This window comes from Coffea arabica, chromosome 7c (assembly GCF_036785885.1).
Source record: "Coffea arabica cultivar ET-39 chromosome 7c, Coffea Arabica ET-39 HiFi, whole genome shotgun sequence".
NCBI classification, from domain to species: domain Eukaryota; kingdom Viridiplantae; phylum Streptophyta; class Magnoliopsida; order Gentianales; family Rubiaceae; genus Coffea; species Coffea arabica.
Genome location: NC_092322.1, coordinates 4,041,643 through 4,062,865, shown reverse-complemented (window position 1 = coordinate 4,062,865; position 21,223 = coordinate 4,041,643). Strand labels below are relative to the sequence as shown.

At 36.7% G+C, this 21,223-nt stretch overlaps 2 protein-coding genes across 3 annotated transcripts; one reads left to right on the top strand and one right to left on the bottom strand.

Annotated features, from left to right (window-relative positions):
- The first annotated feature begins 1,194 nt into the window (after positions 1 to 1,194).
- Positions 1,195 to 10,042, top strand: LOC113698985 (nicotinate phosphoribosyltransferase 1). 2 transcript variants are annotated; one of them, XM_027218996.2, is made up of 15 exons: positions 1,195 to 1,704; positions 2,676 to 2,823; positions 3,159 to 3,278; positions 3,429 to 3,563; positions 3,661 to 3,722; positions 4,452 to 4,527; positions 5,237 to 5,338; positions 6,013 to 6,129; positions 6,514 to 6,572; positions 6,863 to 7,037; positions 7,581 to 7,715; positions 7,791 to 7,889; positions 8,569 to 8,677; positions 9,376 to 9,488; positions 9,622 to 10,042. In XM_027218996.2, the coding sequence occupies exons 1-15, from the start codon at positions 1,538 to 1,540 to the stop codon at positions 9,697 to 9,699; spliced, it is 1,695 nt and encodes a 564-aa protein (XP_027074797.1). In that variant the 5' UTR covers positions 1,195 to 1,537; the 3' UTR covers positions 9,700 to 10,042. The 2 variants fall into 2 exon arrangements, with proteins under 2 accessions (XP_027074797.1, XP_027074798.1); XM_027218997.2 differs by lacking the exon at positions 1,195 to 1,704 and adding an exon at positions 1,772 to 1,892.
- Positions 10,043 to 10,070: 28 nt separating this feature from the next.
- Positions 10,071 to 20,859, bottom strand: LOC113698983 (DNA polymerase alpha catalytic subunit-like). The gene is made up of 30 exons (XM_027218995.2): positions 19,519 to 20,859; positions 18,975 to 19,145; positions 18,808 to 18,891; positions 18,598 to 18,672; positions 18,391 to 18,455; positions 17,927 to 18,206; positions 17,429 to 17,592; positions 17,197 to 17,311; positions 16,895 to 17,074; positions 16,695 to 16,808; positions 16,144 to 16,263; positions 15,735 to 16,052; positions 15,480 to 15,572; positions 14,983 to 15,101; positions 14,799 to 14,871; positions 14,646 to 14,702; positions 14,442 to 14,534; positions 13,943 to 14,065; positions 13,762 to 13,859; positions 13,620 to 13,665; positions 13,086 to 13,199; positions 12,859 to 12,942; positions 12,636 to 12,746; positions 12,436 to 12,525; positions 12,269 to 12,345; positions 11,750 to 11,960; positions 11,472 to 11,525; positions 11,257 to 11,376; positions 11,080 to 11,154; positions 10,071 to 10,515 (listed from the first exon to the last, which is right to left on the bottom strand). Exons 1-30 carry the CDS (start codon positions 20,716 to 20,718, stop codon positions 10,369 to 10,371), a joined length of 4,671 nt encoding a protein of 1,556 aa, XP_027074796.1. The 5' UTR covers positions 20,719 to 20,859; the 3' UTR covers positions 10,071 to 10,368.
- Between the last annotated feature and the right edge of the window lie 364 nt (positions 20,860 to 21,223).

Genomic DNA, 21,223 nt, shown 5'->3' with positions numbered 1-21,223 from the left:
TCCTAGGTGAAAAAAAAAAGGACTAAGCCACGCATCTTCGTTGTCACGTCGAGAATTATTCATAAGATTACCATTCCATCTTTATTATATATATGTATATAGCTCAATATTATAAATGACTAAGTCCTTTATTCTATGACCCCAGACATGCAGCTCAACATAGGAGTAATTTCTACAAATCTAACCAACTGCTGTCTAGATTTCCTCGTATTTTGACCAACTAATCGATGTTGATCGGCTATGCTTTTAGTTTAGAACGCTAACTTGCAAGAGAAAACACCGAAAAGACATTTGTCACATTTAGATTCACAAACTATTGATATTAATCGGAAATCTTGTCTGATTCAACTCTCTATTCTCATTCTTTTTTGTATGATTTAAATTCTCTCTTTAAATTTTAAAAAAAAGTCACAAAATATTAGCACCTCACCATCGGTTGATGACAGTGGAAGAATTCAGGGAGAGAAAAAAAAAGGAAAGAAAGAAAATGGCACATTTGACTTATTTTAACCTAATGATAAAAATGTTTGAAAAAAAATATATATATATATTTTGTTGAACGTGATAGTCTTTACATTTAAAATTCTGACCTACGTGCAGGACGCAATGCACCTCCAAATGTTAAATTAAAGTAAGACTGCATCAAAAATTTTTTTTTTTTTTTAGTTTAATACTAATCGTAAACAATAACTTAAATCGAAAATAGCAAGTTCTCATATCTGTCGGAATTTTGACGGTTCATTGCATTCTAATATAACTAAACTGCTTTGTTTAATCTTCTAACCTATTAATTTCTATTTCATACCCATATATTTTAGATTGTTTGATTATATTCTAATATAACTATAATTAACTTTTGTGTGTTTGGATAGTAAATTATTTGAGATAATTTTGTGAAAAAAATATTGTAACTTTTTTTTTGATTCAATGTATATGAGATAAAAAGATAATTAAAAAAATATCAATAATATAAATAAATTAATGTATGTAAATACAAAATCCAAACACACTCGTATCATCGTACTTCATTACGTCCAGAGATACGAAGTTTCTTATTAGTTGTCAAGCATTATCATGTGTGCCGCCCGGGTCCAAGAGGAGCAGAAGTTTAAGCGGGATCTACAATGCACTGTTGGCTCAAGTTTTTGTCAGCATATTTATATATTTTTTTATATTTGACACCCGCCACGGCCCCGCAGCCTTTTTCCCTCCCGGTCGAGCTCACTGAATTTTCGGTCTCCGGTCACGGTCGGTTGCTCTTTTTCCTGTCCGTTTTCGTTTAATTTATATATCCAAACAAATAAATACTCCAACATTAAATGAAGGAGGGAGTGGTAGTGTATATATCCGCAGCTGACATAGAGTCATTTTGTCGTCCTCTGTCACCCCTTCCCTTCGTTTTTAACGGTTTCAACTGCCCCTCGGTTCTTTTCTATCCCCTCTTCATCGTCTCCAAGCTTCTCCATTCTCTCGTCTCTCCTTCCCGCAAAAAAAAATATATACAAAGCCGAATAGATTTGAGAACGAAACCCTAGAGATGGAAGCAGCCGTAGCGAACGGTCCGAAAAAGGTTGATGAAAATCGGAACGGGGGTGTAATTGATGGACCCACTAATCCAATGGTGACGCCTTTGCTTACTGATCTCTATCAGTTCACTATGGCCTATGCATACTGGAAAGCCGGCAAGCACGACGAACGAGCCGTGTGAGACTTTTGTTGCCTTTTTTTTTTTTTTATAGAAAAAAATTCATCTAAACTCATTAGTTTCGGTTCTTTCGTTAAAACTTGCTGCAATAACTCCTTTCCAATATTTCCTTCTGCTTTTAATTAATCATCTGCTTCGTTAATGCATTTTCTCGACTCGTTAGGTTTTTTCACGGCTAACAAAATATGTAAATAATTAATTATCTCCTTCGTTAATGCGTTTTCTCGACTCGTTGGGTTTCTTCACGGCTAACAAATATGTAAATTATGTGTTTGTCGTGGTCAATTAATTCGTAGAGTTGATGCCTTTTGATATATCTGAAGTGAGTTACCTCCAACTTGTTGTTTAGAAGTAATTAGAAATTTTGTTATTTTTTTGAGAAACAAATATCTTGTTGTTTGTGTATTAGATAATTAGATAATGTTATAAGTGAAGGTTATTAGTTTATTCATGGCTGTTTAATTTGGAAAATTTTCTTCTGATAAATTGCAAATTTATTGTCAATTAAGTGTGCTGCAAAGTTCACTCGTTTTTTTTTTTACTACGCTGTTTCCAGAATCTAGATCAATTTATTGACTATCTAACTGACAGATACATGATTGTGCATTTTGTTCCTGAATAATTTGCTGTGGGTTTAAGCCAGTTCTTTTCTGCTTTTGCTTCAAATTACATAGCTGTGGATGCATGCGAACTTCAAGAGACTGAAATTTATATGTTAAGCCTGGTCAATTCTTCCTAGTTTTGAAGCAGATCTTGAAAGAAAACATGTCATCTCAGAATTTGAGATTTTGGTTATATTTTATAATTCTTGTTCCATCATTTGAGTACAATTCGAATTTCTGCAGTTCAGCGTAGTTGCATCTCAACTTGACGAATCAACTCTTGCTTTTTCTCTAATGTATTACTGAATTTCTAAGTTCTAACCAATTTGTCTTTCATAGCTTAGATTCTGTTCTTGAAAATGTTTCAGGTTTGACTTGTATTTCCGGAAGAACCCCTTTGGTGGTGAATATACAATATTTGCTGGTTTAGAAGATTGCATAAGATTTGTTGCTCATTTTAATTTTACAGAGGATGAGATTGCTTTTGTGCGGGCAACATTACCTCCACCATGCGAGGTAAAATTACTCAATGCTGGTTCCTATATATGACTATCTAGTTTAATATGCAACTGGTTCCTATATATGCATACCTGCAGTTTGAAGAAGCACGATTGAACTCGGTTTGAGTTTGAAAATCGAATAATGGTTAATGTAGGTAATGATAGAAGTACCAAAGTGTCATTGAGATAAGAATTTTAAAAGTGTGATCTACATAAAAGTTTTTAAAAGTGTCATTGGATCATATAATCATGCATTTTATGCACTAAAGAGGAACTTAAGGATATTGGTAAATGTTTCATTTTCATCTATGATTTGACTTGCCAAGTGCTTTGTCCTTGAATAATATGCAGGATAGTTTCTTTGATTACCTCCGAGGACTTGATTGTTCAGATATTGAAATATATTCTATCTCTGAAGGATCCGTAGTCTTCCCTAAAGTTCCTTTGTTGAGGGTTGAAGGACCAGTTGCGGTAAGTAGTTGAACTAAGTTTGGTCAAGATCATATTGTTAAAGCATCTTCTCTGGATAAATGTTTTCAAAGTGTGCAATGACGGTTATTTTTCTTGAAATGTGTCCCACTATTATGAATGCGTCCTGAGTGGTTCTAATTGTTCTTAAAGGTGGTCCAGCTGCTCGAAACTCCATTTGTGAATCTTATTAACTATGCATCGTTGGTTGCTACTAATGCTGCCAGGCATCGTTTTGTTGCTGGAAAGTCTAAACTGCTTCTTGAATTTGGACTCAGAAGGGCACAGGTTGGTTTCCCTCTCTCTCTCTCTCTCTCTCTCTCTCAAATTTATCCTCTGTAGAATTTTTGGTAGTTATTTATTGTAAAAATTGCTTTATAATTAGGGCCCTGATGGTGGCATATCAGCATCCAAATATTGCTACATGGGAGGATTTGACGCAACAAGGTGATTGCTATTGATATAGTTTTTCAGTTCAGACAAGGTGGTCTGATGCTTCTCTTGAACAGTTTTTGCTGTTTTTCCTGGTTATGAACACAATCTAGACTTGGAGTTTTGTCATTCAATTGTTGAAATGACCAGATTTAGTGGAAGCATCTCTAGTTAAAGTAATTCAACATGCCTTTTTGGTTGGTCAAATGCTTAAAGTAGAGACAGCTTTTTGCTCTGTTTCTTGGTTATGAACACAATCTAAACTTGGAGTTTGTCATTCAATTGTTGAAATGACCAGATTTAATGGAAGCATCTCTAGTCAAAGTAATTCAATATGCCTTTTTGGTTGGTCAAATGCATAAAGTAGAGACAGCTTTTTTGGTTCTAAGATGATTTCAATTTCTCTCTCTAATTTTGCCAATGTTTTGTTTCAAAAATTTAAAAAAAAAAAGAAAATCATAAGTGGTTTATATGACTTACGGATGATGTGGCTATTACCAAAGCCTTCCCCCCCCCCCCCAAACCCAAACCAACAAAAAAAAGGAAAATATGGACAAACTGCAGACAAATCAGAAAACAAGATGCAGAGTTCTCTAATCCCCCTACCACCTCCCCGCTCTTAAAACCCCACCCCTCTCTTGCTAGAAAAGAATATAAAAAAAAATGCAGAGTTATTTGTATGTGGACCTGTTTTCTTGTGTTTAATGAATAAGCTCATATTTTTTTGGTATTATGTCATAACAGCAATGTAGCAGCTGGTAGATTGTTTGGGATCCCACTTCGTGGAACTCATTCTCATGCTTTTGTTAGCTCATTTTTGGTAGGTGAACTTTCCTTTTCTGTAAAGATTTCATTGCTATCTTGTTTTCAAATGTCAGTGACTGCTTGCATGTGTAGTCATTTATCCATAAGCTTGAGATTTGGAAGGACTGTATTAAGCAATGCCTTAGAACTATTATAAACTTAGTGCTACAGTACTTGTTTGTACATGTTTTGAAGGATTTTGATAGGGACATTGCATCTCCATGTTGTATGATGAACTTTAGAATTGTTGCATATATGTGTAACTTGGGACATCCATTTTGGTAACCATGAACGTCCAAAATAAGTTTCGTGGATGCTGGGGCTTGCATGTCATTGGGCAAGGTGAGAATGCAACCTAAACTTAATGGTTATGTAGCATATTTTTGATGTGTTGAAATACAGCACAAACTTTGTAACATATGATGGATGCGTCCTACTTGGAAGTTTTATACTACTAGGATTAGTGAAGTTATTAAAATAATGTGTTTTCTTGGTAACTAGTCAGTTTTTTCTTATCTTCCATGGCCATTTCAGTCTGTTTGGTTTTCCTTGCACATTCTTAAGTGGATAATTTATATCAATATCATAGTACTAGAAAAAAAAAGAAGAAAGATCATTGTGCTATTAATGATTGTTCCATGTCAATCTGGTTATGTAGTTGAATTTTAGGTATCTCTATCTTACTTGCAAATTCATCCTTATTTTATTGACCTTGAAATTTGCAGAGTCCTGATGAAATATTAGAGAAGTCACTCTGTAGCTGTGATGGTTCAACTGTTTGTGAGGATTTTGTTAGTTGGGTGCAGACATGGTTGAGCAAATTAAAGGTGTCATGTGGTTCACTGAAACGCTTCTAACTGTTTTACTCTTCTTTATTTGTTGAAGTACTCTAGTTTTCTATCAGCTTGCTCTTAATTTAACGTTTACTTTTAACAAGGATAACTATGCATCAGAATACGGTTGTTTGAGCCATCCATATTGAACTATTGAATAATCTGCTATGTGTTTTGTCTAGATCTTTTTCATACTGATTATTTTTGTTTGCACGGATCTGTAGACTGCCATACTTCTCAACTTCTAGCAAAATCCCAGGCAGGCCATGGGACATCTGATAGGCATCACACACAGCAATGCAATTTTTCATATTCAGTAATATTGAATATTAATTGCTGCAATTAGTTGAGTACAAAAAGTAAGGAAATCCATCCCATCATGTATCAGATTTTTACTTTATTTGGTAGAACTCTGTATGACATTTGTATGGGAAGAATACAATCCAGCAATTTCTTGTGTTTTAATGTATAGTGGAGTGAGTTTTGTTAATTTCAAATGCACAAATTTATGTTACAACTGTAAACTCTTTTTGTTAGTTCATGGTTTCACCTTTAGGCGCCCCCTTGTTTAAATGCTAATGGAGACCAATGAATTGCAGAACTGCATTGTCGAAGACAATTTTATGTTGGATCTATGTATACTGATTCTGCTCATATTCTTTTTTCAGCGGTCAAAACTATTAGCTGGTATTTTTGGTGAAACCAATCAAAGTGAACTAGCTGCATTCATGTCATATGCTTTGGCATTTCCCAACAACTTTCTGGCCTTAGTTGACACATATGATGTAAGTGGCATTTTTTAATTTCTTCTTGCTCTCTCTCTCTTTCTCTCAGTGCACAGAGTTGCTCATCGTGGGTCGTGCCATTTCTTATGTATGCATAATGTACTGTATTTTTCAAACCTGATATTTTGGGTCTAACTTCTACGCTTCTTGTTGCATGTGTTCTAGTTTACATATATGCATAACTCTGATTTTTCTAGGAATATATTTCACTAGTCCTAGGGCCGGTTATTGAGCACAGTTTGGATTACTTAAAGCTATTATACTGCAAATTTATGGGCTTCTAAGTTGCTATAGTTTGTGGATTATTTGTCTAGCTTCAAATCAGTGGTCTCTTATCTATTCATTTTTTTTAAAATTTCTAATCAGTATATCCATGTTTTTCAGGTAGTCAGAAGTGGCATTCCCAATTTTTGTGCAGTTGCTCTGGCCCTAAATGATCTGGGGTACGTCCTAAAGGGTTATTAACACTGTCCTCTTATGATGAGAACTGCTGTTTATTTTAAGAATGGCGTGGAATTTTGGGAACAACCATGATTGGACCAGTTTATTTCGCGGTTGCTAGTTGACTATCGAAACCTTCAATTTTCCAAAGAATAACATTTGCAAGCTTAGCTGAAGTGTTGATTTGTTGATTTTACTTGATAGATCCACTTTGCATTGGGTTTTTCTGCCAGGACGTCGTTATATTTTATGGTGATATTATGTTCTTGGTTTACTAAATGATATTTTGCAGGTATAAGGCACAAGGGATTAGATTAGACTCCGGTGATCTTGCATACCTCTCGTGTGAGGCTAGAAAGTTCTTTCATTCTATTGAAACGGAATTTGGAGTCCCTGATTTTGGAAGGACGAGCATCACAGCCAGTAATGATCTCAATGAGGAAACATTAGATGATTTGAACAAGCAGGTGAGTTCTTTAGAAATTAGATGTTTATGATGTATTCATGGAACTCCTGGTCATGTTTTGGTTAACTCAACACATCAGCTTTAATTTTCTCTCTGTCTTGTGGAATGCATTAGAATGACACTCTGGTGCTAAGCTGGTTTTCCATCTGATTATAGATATGTGGAAGAGTATCTTTGGCTTGTTTACCCCCATTAAAAGGGGCCAACTGCTGGCCTTGTAGAGGTGGCAATATGTGATTCAATACATAATTTATTTGTCTTTGTTTGTTGAATTATGTTCATGAAATATATATGAGGATTAGGTTTGAAATCAATTTTGGCCTGTAATGAGAAAATTTGCAGTTATGCGAATGCATGATGTGCAGTTATACAACCAAATTATTCTGTTACCATATTATGCGATGTGCATTTATGATGGAAGATGAAAATCAATTGATTGTCAGTTGAGTCCTATGTGACTTCTCTGGTCCCAGTTACCAAGAGCACTGAGTTTTATTTCATTTAAGGAAAATTTGGTTGCATTAATTGATTTTTTCTTGCACAGGGTCATGAGGTTGATGCTTTTGGAATTGGAACTCATTTGGTTACATGCTATGCTCAACCTGCCCTAGGTGTTGTCTTCAAGCTTGTTGAAATAAATAACCAGCCCCGTATTAAACTTTCTGAAGATGTTTCAAAGGTTTGATCTGGTTGTTTCCTAGTTTTTTGGGTATTTTTGTTCTACACTTTGGAAGCTTATGAATTTTGGCTTTAGGTCTCTATTCCGTGTAAAAAACGGTGTTACAGATTGTATGGGAAAGAAGGTTATCCTCTTGTAGATATAATGACTGGGGAAAATGAGCCGTCTCCAAAGGTATGTATGTATTTAAGGACTTCTTTTTGGTGCTTCTTTTGGATGTTCTAACATATTACTAACAGATAGTCCTTCATAAGCTTTCTTGCATATTAGTTTCCTCTACTTATCTGCTATGTTGTTTATCTAGTTACACAAGACTAGGCCCTCCCCCCTTATTGATGTAACCTAGTTGTTCGTCCTGTTATCGACTGTTTAAGCAAATATAGTTGTTTTTTATTGGTTTTAGAGAGAGAATTATAATCTGATGATAACTTTATTAGTTTCTGATTAAGACAAGGCGAACTGACTTTCGCTATATACATGGTCATCTAGGCTTCTATATCGAATCAAGTGATTAACTAGGTCTTGGTATAGATTTTATCTTGAACTTGCAAGTCGTAACGGGCAACTTAAATCATTCAGTGTATTGCATTTCTTCCCAGGGATTAAGATTTTTTCTGGCTGTATTGAATTAGAAGTAAATGAAGAGGCTGGCTTTTATCAGAGTTATGGTGTCAACCTTAGTCCAATAAAAAAGTTTGTTTATGGAGAAAGGATAATAGAGACACAAGCCAATATATGGAAATAAGCAATGGATTTATCCTGTGCGTGTTCATGCTGCCTGTGGATTGCTGAATTCCTTGTGTATGACAGTACTCTTTGATCTTTTATGCTGATTTACTGATGCCATTCTCAGGTAGGTGAGCGGATTTTGTGTCGCCATCCATTTAATGAGTCAAAACGAGCATATGTGGTTCCGCAGAAGGTTGAGGAACTTCTAAAGTGCTATTGGTCGGGTAGTTCAGGTGAATTGTGATCTCTTAGTTTGCAAAATCTGAATTTCCGGTCATGGTTGAGTGCATATCTTAGTAACTGCAATCTGTGAGAGATCAGGAAAAGTATGTGAATGCATGAGTATCTATTTTTTGCTCTTCCTTTGGGGTGGTGGCATAAAGTCATTTGTGCATCGTACTTTTTCCAAGTAATGGTTAGTTATATCATGGCTTTGGTTTTGGTAGATTTAGTGCACTACCTGCATTAAGTGGGTGACAGATTGCAGAAGCCTAACTAGAATTGAATATTTAGGAATGAAGCCCAATTAGCAGTTAACTGGTTATATTCAATTGCATGTAACCTGGCTATCACGTGCTCAAACTTGTGTATTTTCGGGAAAGTGGAATGTACGTAGCCTCTGTTCTCTCATTGCTTGGGGGACTACAAGGTATTTGGAAGCTTTAGGCGTATGGCTACCTGTTTTGGATTTTATAAAATGAGAGCACGTCATAATAAATTTTCATATCCCGGTCAATAAGGATAAAGAGCACATAGAAGGGAAATGAGACGATATTTAAAGCACCATTTATTCCTTTCTGAATATTATCCTTTGATTTGCTGTTATCGAGCTACTTTTAACTATAGTCATAGTCTGTTCGAATGCTCCCTTGGATAATTTAATTATATGTGAAACTTATTCGCTATTTCCACGGATTTGCAATTCCTGTAGATAGAAGAAGAGAGGAGTTACCACCCATCAAAGAGATAAGGGACCGCTGTATTGACCAACTGGACCGGATGCGTCCTGATCACATGAGAAGGTTGAACCCAACACCTTACAAGGTATCATATAAAGCTATATATTTACACCCTGACAGACTATGTTTATTTATTATCATATGGGCTTTTGTGATTGGTAAAAATGAAATTTGATGATAACCTAATATTATTGTCGTTAATGATATTTACTTGGCAGGTTAGTGTAAGTGCAAAGTTATATGACTTCATTCATTTTCTCTGGCTCAATGAAGCACCCGTTGGAGAATTGCAATGAGAGCCAAACCTTGTCACCCTTATAGGCTGTTCGGTTCGGTTCCCCAACCGTGTATCAGAGATTTTTACGTGTTTAATTGCAAGGCACCTGTTGGTTTTAGGATTTCACACACATACACCCTTCCTCTCTGTACCCAGCTTCACATGGTAGTTCAATTTGATCACTTGTAATTTGTACAAAACATTTATAGGTTCCATGTACAAGGTTACATGCTTGGTCTCTTTTACCGTTGGGAAAAATAATTGGGAGCGGTAATTGTACCAGGCAGACAAGCTAGATATGCATTCTTAGCAAGCTTGATGCCGTTAGCCCTTGTTAAAATCAGCAACTTTTGATTTGCTTATACAGTGTTATCATCTGAGAAAAAGGCATTGCAGCAAAAAGCATCAAGATCCTCTTTTTTTTTTTCCTGTCAATCGGCAAACAAAGTTTTATAGTCCTACTTGGCTGTCTTGGTGCATCGTTGCCCGACTGCTCCACTTACAGCATGTGGCAATACTGAGACCAGGTGATATTAAAGTACCCGAGATTACACGACACTATTTCTTCACTCCCAAACTTTTGTCCATTTGAATTTTCAGATTGACTATATACATAGGTTGGATCGAGGGAATTACGGTCGTGCAAGCCCCAAACCATAAAGATAGAACTCGATAGTGCAAACATGCATCATATTGATACAGCTAAGCTTTCCATCTGTACCCACCCATAGGCACACCTGTCACGGAGGCTCTGCGCCGTTGACGCTGCCAATTCAACTAAAGGCCGCACTACAGCAAGCTCTTTTTCAAGTTGGTTTTTCATACCAGCCTCAATCTACAATTTCAAAACGAGAACGCTTAGTTATTTCTTTGAACGAATCTTACAGTATCGTTGTCAATTTTTCTGTTAAAGTAATAGTTAATATTAAAAAGTCAAATTCAATTTAAAAAATTGATAAATTTATCTTTTGACTACATTTTTTTCCCAATTGCGAAAGACCAAAAAATAAAAATAAAAAATAGATACCAAAAGTTAGAAAACATCATCTTTAAAGGTTATAAATATCAATATAGGTTTTTAAACAAAAAGAGAAAGAAAAGGGAAAAAAAAGAAAAAGCAATAGTGAAGGGGAGAACTTGTCAATTTATTAATTTGATTTTGACATTTTAATATTGATCATTGGTTTTAATCAAACTATGACGAGGTTATATATAAATTTTTAAACCATAAAGAAGTTAAGTAGCAAATCACTAACCCATTCAAGAGGGTTAAAGGTAATTTATCCTATTTCTTTTACTACCATGAGCAAACAGTACTCAAAAAAAAAAAAAAAGAAATTGTTCCTCAATACGTGGTATATACTAATAGAGAAAGGAGTGAACTGAAAAGGACAATAACCTTATCAACGCAACGAACAGTATCCAGAATGTGGCAGAAATAGGCAAGCTGCTTGTATAGATCAGCTTCCGAGTACTAGGAAAAATAAATAAATAAACGAATAAAAAGTTCTCATTGGTGAGTTTACTGCAAGATTTTGTTTCAAGAGAAATAGAGCGGGAAGGAGGGGAGAAGAACCTTTCTTAGGAGACGCCCATTACAGCGAGGATAATTAGGACAAACAGTTCCCCGGTCGCAGTCACCAATTAGCCGCAGATTCAAACTACGAGTAGTGTACTTGCAAGTTTCATCATCACACTGAAAATCATTTTCATCACACATTTCTGTTAAACAATTCTAACTATAAGTATACCATAATCCAATTATATAAGAACTGTTATGGGAATACATACCATCATCCAGCCCTGATAGTATGCCAAGATGAAACCTTCCGCTTGCTTTTTAACCTGTCAAATATCAGGCAGGGTCCGTCACTGATCTACATATCATAACATAAAGCCACCACACCCAACCGTGTTGTTTTACTGCAACCATACTTTTGTATTTTTTTCCCTTCGAGCACTTTTATTCTTTAGACCGTAGAGCAACCAGAAACCAGTTAAAGGCTCAAATTCAAACCATGTAAATTGAACAAGAGAAGCTCCAAAATTGAAAAACTACAGAGAATTACCTGATTTGCTATCATTGCAGGAGATATTCTCCCCTGATCACCTTCTACAGAGCACAATTGACAACGTAATTTGAGCCAGAAATTCCCGGGTGCTTGCGAATCTGCTGGCTTCTGACTAATTAACGAACATAGGGAACTGAATAGAGGTGGGCAGTCAAAGGAACTGGAACAGCTTGGACATGACAAAACTAATGGCTCACAACCTCGATATCTGCAATTATCAAAGGCACACATTTGGTGTATTTTTGGTGGTCCATCTCAAGGTAATTCCACTTATATACATAATAACACTAGTAAATAAAACTGGAAAAAATTAGCTTCTAAGAAAACTCAGATTAAAATGCTAACAATCCATATTGGGAAATATGGCTCCTTGGGAGTCGGCAAGTCAACAAGAATTTAAGTCTAGAGTACATTTCCTCATAAGTTAGGAAATGCCTTTCCTTAGACAGGGCAATTCTCCATCTAAATCAAAATTTAAGAGTATTATCAACACTTCGTGGCTGACAGAATGATTACCTCTCCTCGTCGTCACCTACACATAAAAGCAGGCTTGAAGAATCGCTGCTACCAGCTTCATTTGTTTTACTTTGGAACTGAAAGAATCAGATTGTTTTAGTTCCAGTTGCAGATTCTACAACACAAAAAAAACCTACATTAAAAGTTCAAAGCAAATGTTACTTTACCTTAGATGAGTCAAGCCCTAAACAATCAGCCAAACGTGCTGGACTCGTACCCTGAATTGGAGCACAAAGACGTGAAACCACAGGATGAATCTGCAATGTCAACGAACACACTTAAGCAATTAGAAAACCTGAACCATGTACTTTTTTATTTATAATCAACAGCACTAGTTGTCACTGGTCATATAAAGTTGATGAAAAACCTGTTGCGCCAAATAATAATCAATGTCAATTATCCATTTCCCGTTGCCTTTCTTCACCTCATCAGGATGCCTTGCTCGCTGAGCAATCCCCGAGCCACTTGAGCTAATCCCCTACCACACCATATGAAGGGGAGATTTTAACACAAGGAATTGGGATGGAAGTAGTTGGAGTTGAAGGAAAACATCAGATAAAGAATGATAAATATATAAGCAAAACACGGACCTGCTCACAGCAGATGATATAAGGTACCGTATCTCCAGCAGAGCAACCAGTCACATAACCATTTCTCCTCAATCTAAGGGCAACCTGGAAAACAGACAACCACATCCATGCATGAATAATTAGTGCAATTAATTCAACAAACTCCAAAATGAAACTTTGAGATGGTTTAGAATGAAAAGGTTTTTGTTTTGTAGAAGACAAGACAAAAAGTGGGTCTATGAACGAACTTCAACATGGGGTTGACTTTTTGCATCAGGGTAAGCTTCTGGTGCTTTTGTCAATGTCTTTGTGATAATGTATTTTTCGAGTTCTATTTGTCCCCTTCTCATATCATCTTGAATCTGCAGAAAAATATATAAGCTCCATCAAAAAGGATTTTCAGACCATTAGGCATTTTTCCACACGAGGTCAATTAACAGTTTACCACATTATCAATGCCAATTAATTGAGTTAACTTCAAGCTGATTCAAGTCGTTAAAAGTTGAAATCAAATGTCAAAAGACAAAAACACAAGTGATAGTAGGATGAAGCATGAGTAATGTGCAATGACATTAGTAACAAAATTTTGAAAAGAGACTGCCTCCTTTACAAAGTCTGCTTTTAGCTGCCAATGAAATTTCAACATATTCTAGCTAAGTTGAGCTTGTCCACTCAAAATCTTGTTAGCATGTAGCAACTGTAATATTGATTATCTGTTACTGCTTTGTAACCAGGACCATCTACATACACTGATGAGCTTTCTGTGGGTTTCAGAATATTACCTTAACAAGGGAGTCGTGTATTGATTCAACAACATCCTCACAAGACCTAACAAAGCTCACCCCGTAAGTTTGACAGTCTCAGATCACATCTAACAACGATAAAGATTATATAGCACAATGACAATCAGTACAAAGAGTATACCCGCCAGATAATATTTGACTCAGACAGAAATCTCCCAATTCCTTCGAGAGTAAGCTCCAGTCTCTCCGAACCATATCAAGACCTTTCCGTTCGATGACCTTCAATAAAGTGGATAGATTCATTGATATGCAACTATTGCAGAGTCCTATGTCGTCCAGCAAAATACATTTCCAAAATGTACCTCATTAGGCATTCCATCTTTAAACTGCACTTTAATTGCTGCATACTTCTTTTTCTTAAGCAGCAACATTTTTTTGTACAGACCATCAAGATCAATTTCTAAGCATCTATACTTCTTGTTGACCTATGAAAAGAAACCATTAGTAATTTTAAATATCTGTATTACAACAGAGACATGCACTTCTCAATCCCTGAAGATAAACCCAAACTTGTATTGTGCTAGGAGGAAAAAAAAACATATCAAATTTTCTAGCTTTCTAATTTTTCTGAGCCGCATACCATTTTCTGATGTCCTAGCTTTCTAATTTTTCTGAGTCGCCTACCATTTTCTGATGCCAAAAACAGCATTCTTTTCTGGTTGAACTATTGTCAAAATGTACTAAGTGATTAATTTAAATGAAATGCAACAAAAGGCAAAAAGAGGCAAAAATTTAGCCTCAGTAGGTCAGTGAAATTCTTTAGATGATTTACCAAAAGAATGAGCAAACAATCAACCCTACCTCTTGAATCACCTTTCCTGCGATTGCTTTTGCTTTTCCAATATCATCAAGCCCAGTATAAATCATAATGGAATCTGTGTCCCCATAAATGACCTGCCAGACAAAAAGAACACCGTACCAGTCAATGTAACATCTTAAACATGGAAAATCTGCAGACATACGGACACTCCATTCACTAGTCCAAAATGAAATGAAAGATGCGACCTCCAAGTTTAAAATATTCTGAACAAGGTCAACCGTACTCTGTAAAATCTCCCTTCCCTTCACAACAATGAAAATTTTGTCAAAAATACATCCAGACTATCATTTAATGAGAATTGCATTCTTTTAACTTGCATCCAGAAAGAAACTACTGACCTGCAAGGTTATAAGCTCAGCAAGTGGCTTTGCATAAAACCTGGAATTTGAGAATCCGAGGCATCCATACATGCTAATAGCCATCCAACCAATGGACAGAACAGCACATCAGTTTTAAAATTGAAAAAAAAATTAGTAAAAAAGTTAAGGTTGCTAAGGAAAACAAGATGTCTGAATAGAAAACCTGTTTGCTGTTAGCTTCAGTGCTTGTTGCTGTATGTCAAGTTGCTGGGCCTTCAGACCTGAGGCTGCTTTCAACCATGATTTCACCATTCTTCGTCTTTCCACCAGATTTTTTAGCAACTACAGAACATATGTCAATATCATTATAAGTAGCATGCCAGTATATAGGGAACAAGTAACTTAATGCAGCATACTGAGGTATGCATTGATATCTATGAATGTAAAGAGATAAATCCAATATATGGAATCATAAAGAGGGAAATCATAGTGCACAAAGCTCCAATAGATAAGTATATGCACAGAGAGGCTATTCATCGAGCTGAAACCATGATTTTCCTTTTCACAAGGACAATGGCAAACAGGAATGGGTTTTCAGAAAGCAATTTTCTTATACTGCTCAATGAAACTCAAAACAAAACCAACAATAAACAAACTTAATTCGACCAATTAAATTCAACCATACAAAAGAAAAACTTCACAAATTAAGTTTAAGCTTACCTCTGGTAGAACTCCAGTCCTTCTACTAGATGGTAAATGGGATACTGATCCATCTGAAAATCTGTCAACAGTTGTGAAACAGATATTGTACTCCTGCAAAAGAGTGATCAGCACAGCATGTTATGTGAGATATGCCCAAAATGAAATTAGTCCAACTACAAGATGACCAAGAAGAAAACAGGAATGGGATGGCAATCTAGACACAGAATAAGATACTAGAAGTAGCAAGAAGAGAGCAGTAGGCATATAGATTACCTGAATAATTGACGGATAGAGACTATTGAAGTCCAGGAGCAATATATACTTGTCATATAGACCTTTTTTTGGCTCCAAAACCAAACCACCAGCATAAGCGGGTCCTTTTTTGGTTTTCCCATTATCATTCCTGGGAATTTCATCAAAATTTATCTCATCAAACGTATAATCATTTTCTTTGCTGTCAACATCTTGGTCAATTTTCCGCTTTGTCATTTTTGTTTCCTTAGCCTGATAGGATAACTTATCCGGAAGAATGAACTTCTTTGCATGGAATGCATGTAACAATAAATATTCTACTCTTTGGGCCCTAGCACCCTGAAAGCAAGCACACACAATGTTATACTAGAAATACAAAAGCTGATCATGTGGAAAAGTTAATTGCCAAAAACATAAGAAAAGTAATCACCTGCAGAGTTTTTCCCCAAAGGTTGCCACTTATATTAGTCAGTTGACGGGTTAAGGGAAGAACACTCAGATGAAACATGAGCTCCATCGACAACCATGAATCTGTTTCACCATATTCTATCTGAAGAAAATAGTTCATCTTCAGAGAGATATCATGTGTACTTGTTAAACAGAAAAATAGTCTTTGTTAACGTGACAGAAATTTTTAAGTATTTGACTACTTTTACCAGAAAAAAGACCAGTGACAGGAATAAAAGAACTAAAAACAGCTGCAATGATGGCTATATCTCAAATGCTTAATCAATCATCGTAAGTGACTTAAGAGTCATGATCTCTTTCATCAGAGGATCCAAATGAGACATGATTGCTTTGGGTTATAAAGTGGAGAACTGGGTCAATAGTGACCCAATATCAGTTAGTAGATTTGCATTTCTTCATTTTCTTCGTCTTGGTCTAAAGGTCTAAAATAGCATGAAAAGATGTATCTTCACACTGTTATACTGACCAAGAACGATGACTAACAAAACGGATGCATTTAAATAAAAAACCTACAAGTTCCATGAGCGATTCTGAATTCTGAAACATTTGAGGAATATCCTGCGGAGCAATCTCCTTGCGGTCTTTGTTAAGCTGAGTCTTTGCAAGTTGTGTCAAGGAATAACTAACCTGGAGAAGCAAAATCCACATGTAATTTAACAGTATCAGCATCATCAAGTGCATTGACAGTATAATATTGCAGCATACCACGTTACCTCCTTTAGTAAATCACGTGAACTAAGATAGGTGTCACACAAGAGCCGCCCTGCAATACAGGACATCATTCCAGTACTTGCTCCTGAGCCAAAAATATTATTTCCTTTGCTGAGTTTAGGCATGACTGAACGCTTGAGACGGCCAACTTTAGACCACATACTGCTGGGTACTTTGCAAGCCTGCATATAACATTATGTGTACGTCTTATGGTTGTTAGTGCCTTTCTTTGCTCACAGCATAAGAAGAATCAAACAATTGGTAAAAGCCAGTAAACATGAAAAGATAGGTGAATGACAAGGACCTGAAATCTGTGAAGAAGAACATCCAGGTCAAACCCAGAGATGTTGTGCCCGACAAGAACATCACTATCCAATTTGTGTAACTCAATCATCAGACGATTTAATAGAGCTCTTTCACTGAAATATTGAACATAGAAATAGAAGCAGAAAGATATAGTAAGATTACCAAGAAATGAAAGCTTAAAGAGGAAATGATTAATGCTTAATAGTAAACACAAGTAGATCAGAACATGCCTGCTCTCACAACTGATGACATTGAATCCAGCTTTTATATTTCTTTCAGCTGCCTCTTTGGTGAATCCCATTGGAAATATGGCCCCCTCAATTTTACGGATAACAGTAAAATGACTAAGCATGCCTGGCCTGGCCCATTCTGACGCTAACATTGGAGCATCTATCTGAAAAGTTCATCATGCAATTGGTATGTGTCTTTAATATCAGACTAGACACTGGCCTACAGGAAACAATGCTCAGTAAAACATATTTCCTGCTGTCATATTTCATAAACTAAATGTGGAAAAAGACTAAGACATCAACTTGGAAAGAATGAACATGCAACTATGAGCTCCACTAGTTGCAGGCATAGGGTGGAGAGAGAGTTCACCAATTGGTTGAGCACCACCTGTCTATGCTAAAGTATACCACATTATTATTCATTCCAGTAACAAGATGGATCAACCTCCAATTCCAATAATGCTGTAATATCAAAAAATAAGCTCCTTCTGAATCTACCTTTGCCTTGTGACAGCAGATGACAGATGCAGAAACAATTTCATTGAGATTTTGTTTCTCATTGGTGATTGTTTTCAGATTTATTGCCGTGACTACTACAGGAGGAATCTTAACAATATTCTTTGAAGATGTTAAGACTTGAATATCCTTTGGAGAGTCAGCAAAAACCTCAAACTTGCACCAGCTCACTCGTTGGGGCACTGGACGGCTAGAAAATTTTGAAATCGATAGCCATGAAGGTCCTTTTATTTTCCTTTTAACAAGAAAAGTTTCCAAGGCACTGCAAAAAGAAGATGGTGATAAGTGAATCTTTTACACGAAGAAATGGTATGCACTCTTAGGTTGATGTCTCACAGAACAAAGTGAATGACAGACATTGAGACTCAAAAATCCAGAGTGTGGCCTTTCTTGAAGTAGATTGAACAAGACTACGAGAAGCACATGAGACCTATTTGCAGCATTACCTCGAATGAGTTCCAAGTAAAGCACAGAAATTTTCTCCCCTAATATCTGATGGAAGTGGTGGGTCCTGTAAGCATATATCCAACATCCAGTAATAATGACCAATATTAAGCATAATAAAGGCTGCATCTATGGGCACCAAAATTCCAAATACAGTAAATTTAAGAAAGGTACTGTTCTAAGTGGCTAAATTAACACAAGCTAAATACCTTATATGGATAGCTGATCTTTAATACATAGTTCTTGCCTCGAGGTATGTCAGATCGCTCGAATGCATAATTCCTCTGCAAAGACAGTAAAAAATCAGGCTGACTAGGAAACTGGCACTAGTCTGTAACACGAAAAACTAGATAATTTTTGGCAAAACAAACAAAGATTGGCTTGACTATTTTGATGCATTGAATAAATAAATCTCAAACCTTAACAGGTGTCATACTAAAACATGAAACATTACGTTCCAGCAACTGGTTACTCATTTCAGTCTTTAATCCCGATGCCATCTCCTAACAATGAAAAGTTGAAACTGATGTGAGCAGTGAACCGAATACCTGACTACTAATACAGGAATTTCAGTAGATAAAATTACATGCAGCTGAGTACGAAATTCTGTGGAAGATATGCGAGACTCTTCCACATCCTGTTCTAACTTCATTAATATGTCACCGTGAAATACAGAGACATTTGGGACTGCATAAACGCATCTCAGCATGTTCTTCACAACCACGCAGCAGCTGTAGTATGTATCTCCAGATTTGACCTTAAATCAAGGGATAGAAGTCAGATATTGATAATAACAAGGATACTTTGCATGGAACATACACCAGATGAGCATTTAAGCAACAAAGTACGGCATGAATTTGCCAAAACCTGTGCACCAGAATGATATAGAAAAGCATATCCCAGGTCCTAAAGTCTATTCAATGCTAGGTTATTTAAGCATCACTTTTTAAGACTAAAAGGTTTATAAATACTGCATAGACTAGTGACACTGAAACATGCTTCTAGAATAAGTCAATGAAGTACAGAGGATCCTAACCAGCCTAAGGTTCTGTATGGCAGAGAAAATTAGAAAATTAGTAGAAATTGAGAGATAAGAAAGCATAAAAAAGAAATCAGTATGCCAAAAGTACCTTCCCAAAGAGATAAAGATTGCCAGAATTGGCACCATAAAACTCCTCGTGAGCATCTAGTATGTAGAAAGGCAGTGACCCATCAGAATTCAATTCAAAATCTGATTTGTCTTCATTATTCAGACTCTGATTAACTCCAGAGCCATTGGAACTCACAGCTTCATTTCCTGCAGTTCTCACTGCCTGCCACCCGGCAGTTGCACTTAATGCTGAATCTGTCTCTTCTTTAATCTTTGCATTGAGAGTAAAAACCCTCTCGTCCAACTTCACCTCTTGTTGCTCTTTCACTTCGAATCCATTCAACAAGCCCTCCCCATCCCCATTACCTGAAGAATCTCCCAGTCCTGCAACTAATTTATCATCTTTCAATTTAACAATTCCTTCATTTTCCTTTCCATTTTCCAGCATCACATTTTTTTCCTCATCCACGTGGCTTTTCTGCAAATTATTCACCAAAAACTCACTATTCGAATTCCTAAATCCAGTGTCCTCGTGCCTAACACTCGAATCAACACAATCATTAACGGCATTGTCAAATTTAACGGACATAAAATTAGAATTAAGAGGAACAGAACTTATTGAATTTGACAATAAACGGGAGGTTGCCTTCTTCCTCCTCTCCCTATCAGCCTCATCAGGCGCAAATTCAGCAATAACATCATCTACGATACTCTCGCACGACAAAGTGTTCTTCCCCTTGTTATCATCCCTATTTTTCTTAAACACTGAAGACGTAAACATATTCGATATCCTCTGCTTGCCCATCAACGCCGCAGCAGCAGAGAGAGCCGAGGATTTTTTCGTCGATTGCTGCTCCTTCTCCGCAGTAGTGTTACTTTTGTTATTTTTCTTTCTCTTCGGGCGCTCCAATTCCCCGTCCGACTCTTCCGAAGAGAGAGGAACACCAGCGCGAGACCAATCCTCTTCTTGACCTTCGTCAACGTACCCTAGGCCGTCGTCGTCGACGATGAAATCTTTGGCTTCCTCACGACGTGTGGCTACGAGCTCCTTGTACTCTTCCTCGTCGACGGTGTCGTAGATGGGATCTTCCATTTTGATGTTAAACGTGGCGCCGCCCTCGGTGGGTCGACGGCAGCCGCTGCGGAGAGCTTTGAGACGCTGGAGCGCGTCCGCACGCGCCGTGGCCTGTGCTCCCCTGCTCCTTCGCCTTCCAGCAACCCTAGGCTCCTCGTCCGACATTTCTCTTCTTCCTTGCCCTAGATCACGCCCCTACAGTTTTTCCCGGACTTCTGGATCTCAGCCTGGGAATCTGGGAAAAGTGGGATCTGTGGTTAGTGCTAACCAGTTCTTCAGTATAAAAGAATGGCGGGAAATCTGCGTTTGGCGCCAAAATACGAGTGTTTTCTTTTACTTTCACAATCTTCCAATTCAATTAAATAAGGTCCTCCTATTTTATTTGTTCATTTTTTGTAGGACCAGGGTGGACTGGCCCACGTTACTGACCACCTTAGCTGATCCTGTAGGAGAGTAGAATTACTATATGCTAGTCGTATTTCTCAAAGTTGAAGTCGGCGCTACGCTGCGAACGAATCATATCGAATCGAATTTTGGCATAATTGTATCCAATATTAATTTAATTTTATTGAACTCGAATTCGATGAACGGACAAATTTGAAGCTTGAACTCTCTTTTGTCTGAAAAAATAAAAATAAATATTTTTAAAAAAAAATAAATAAAATAATAT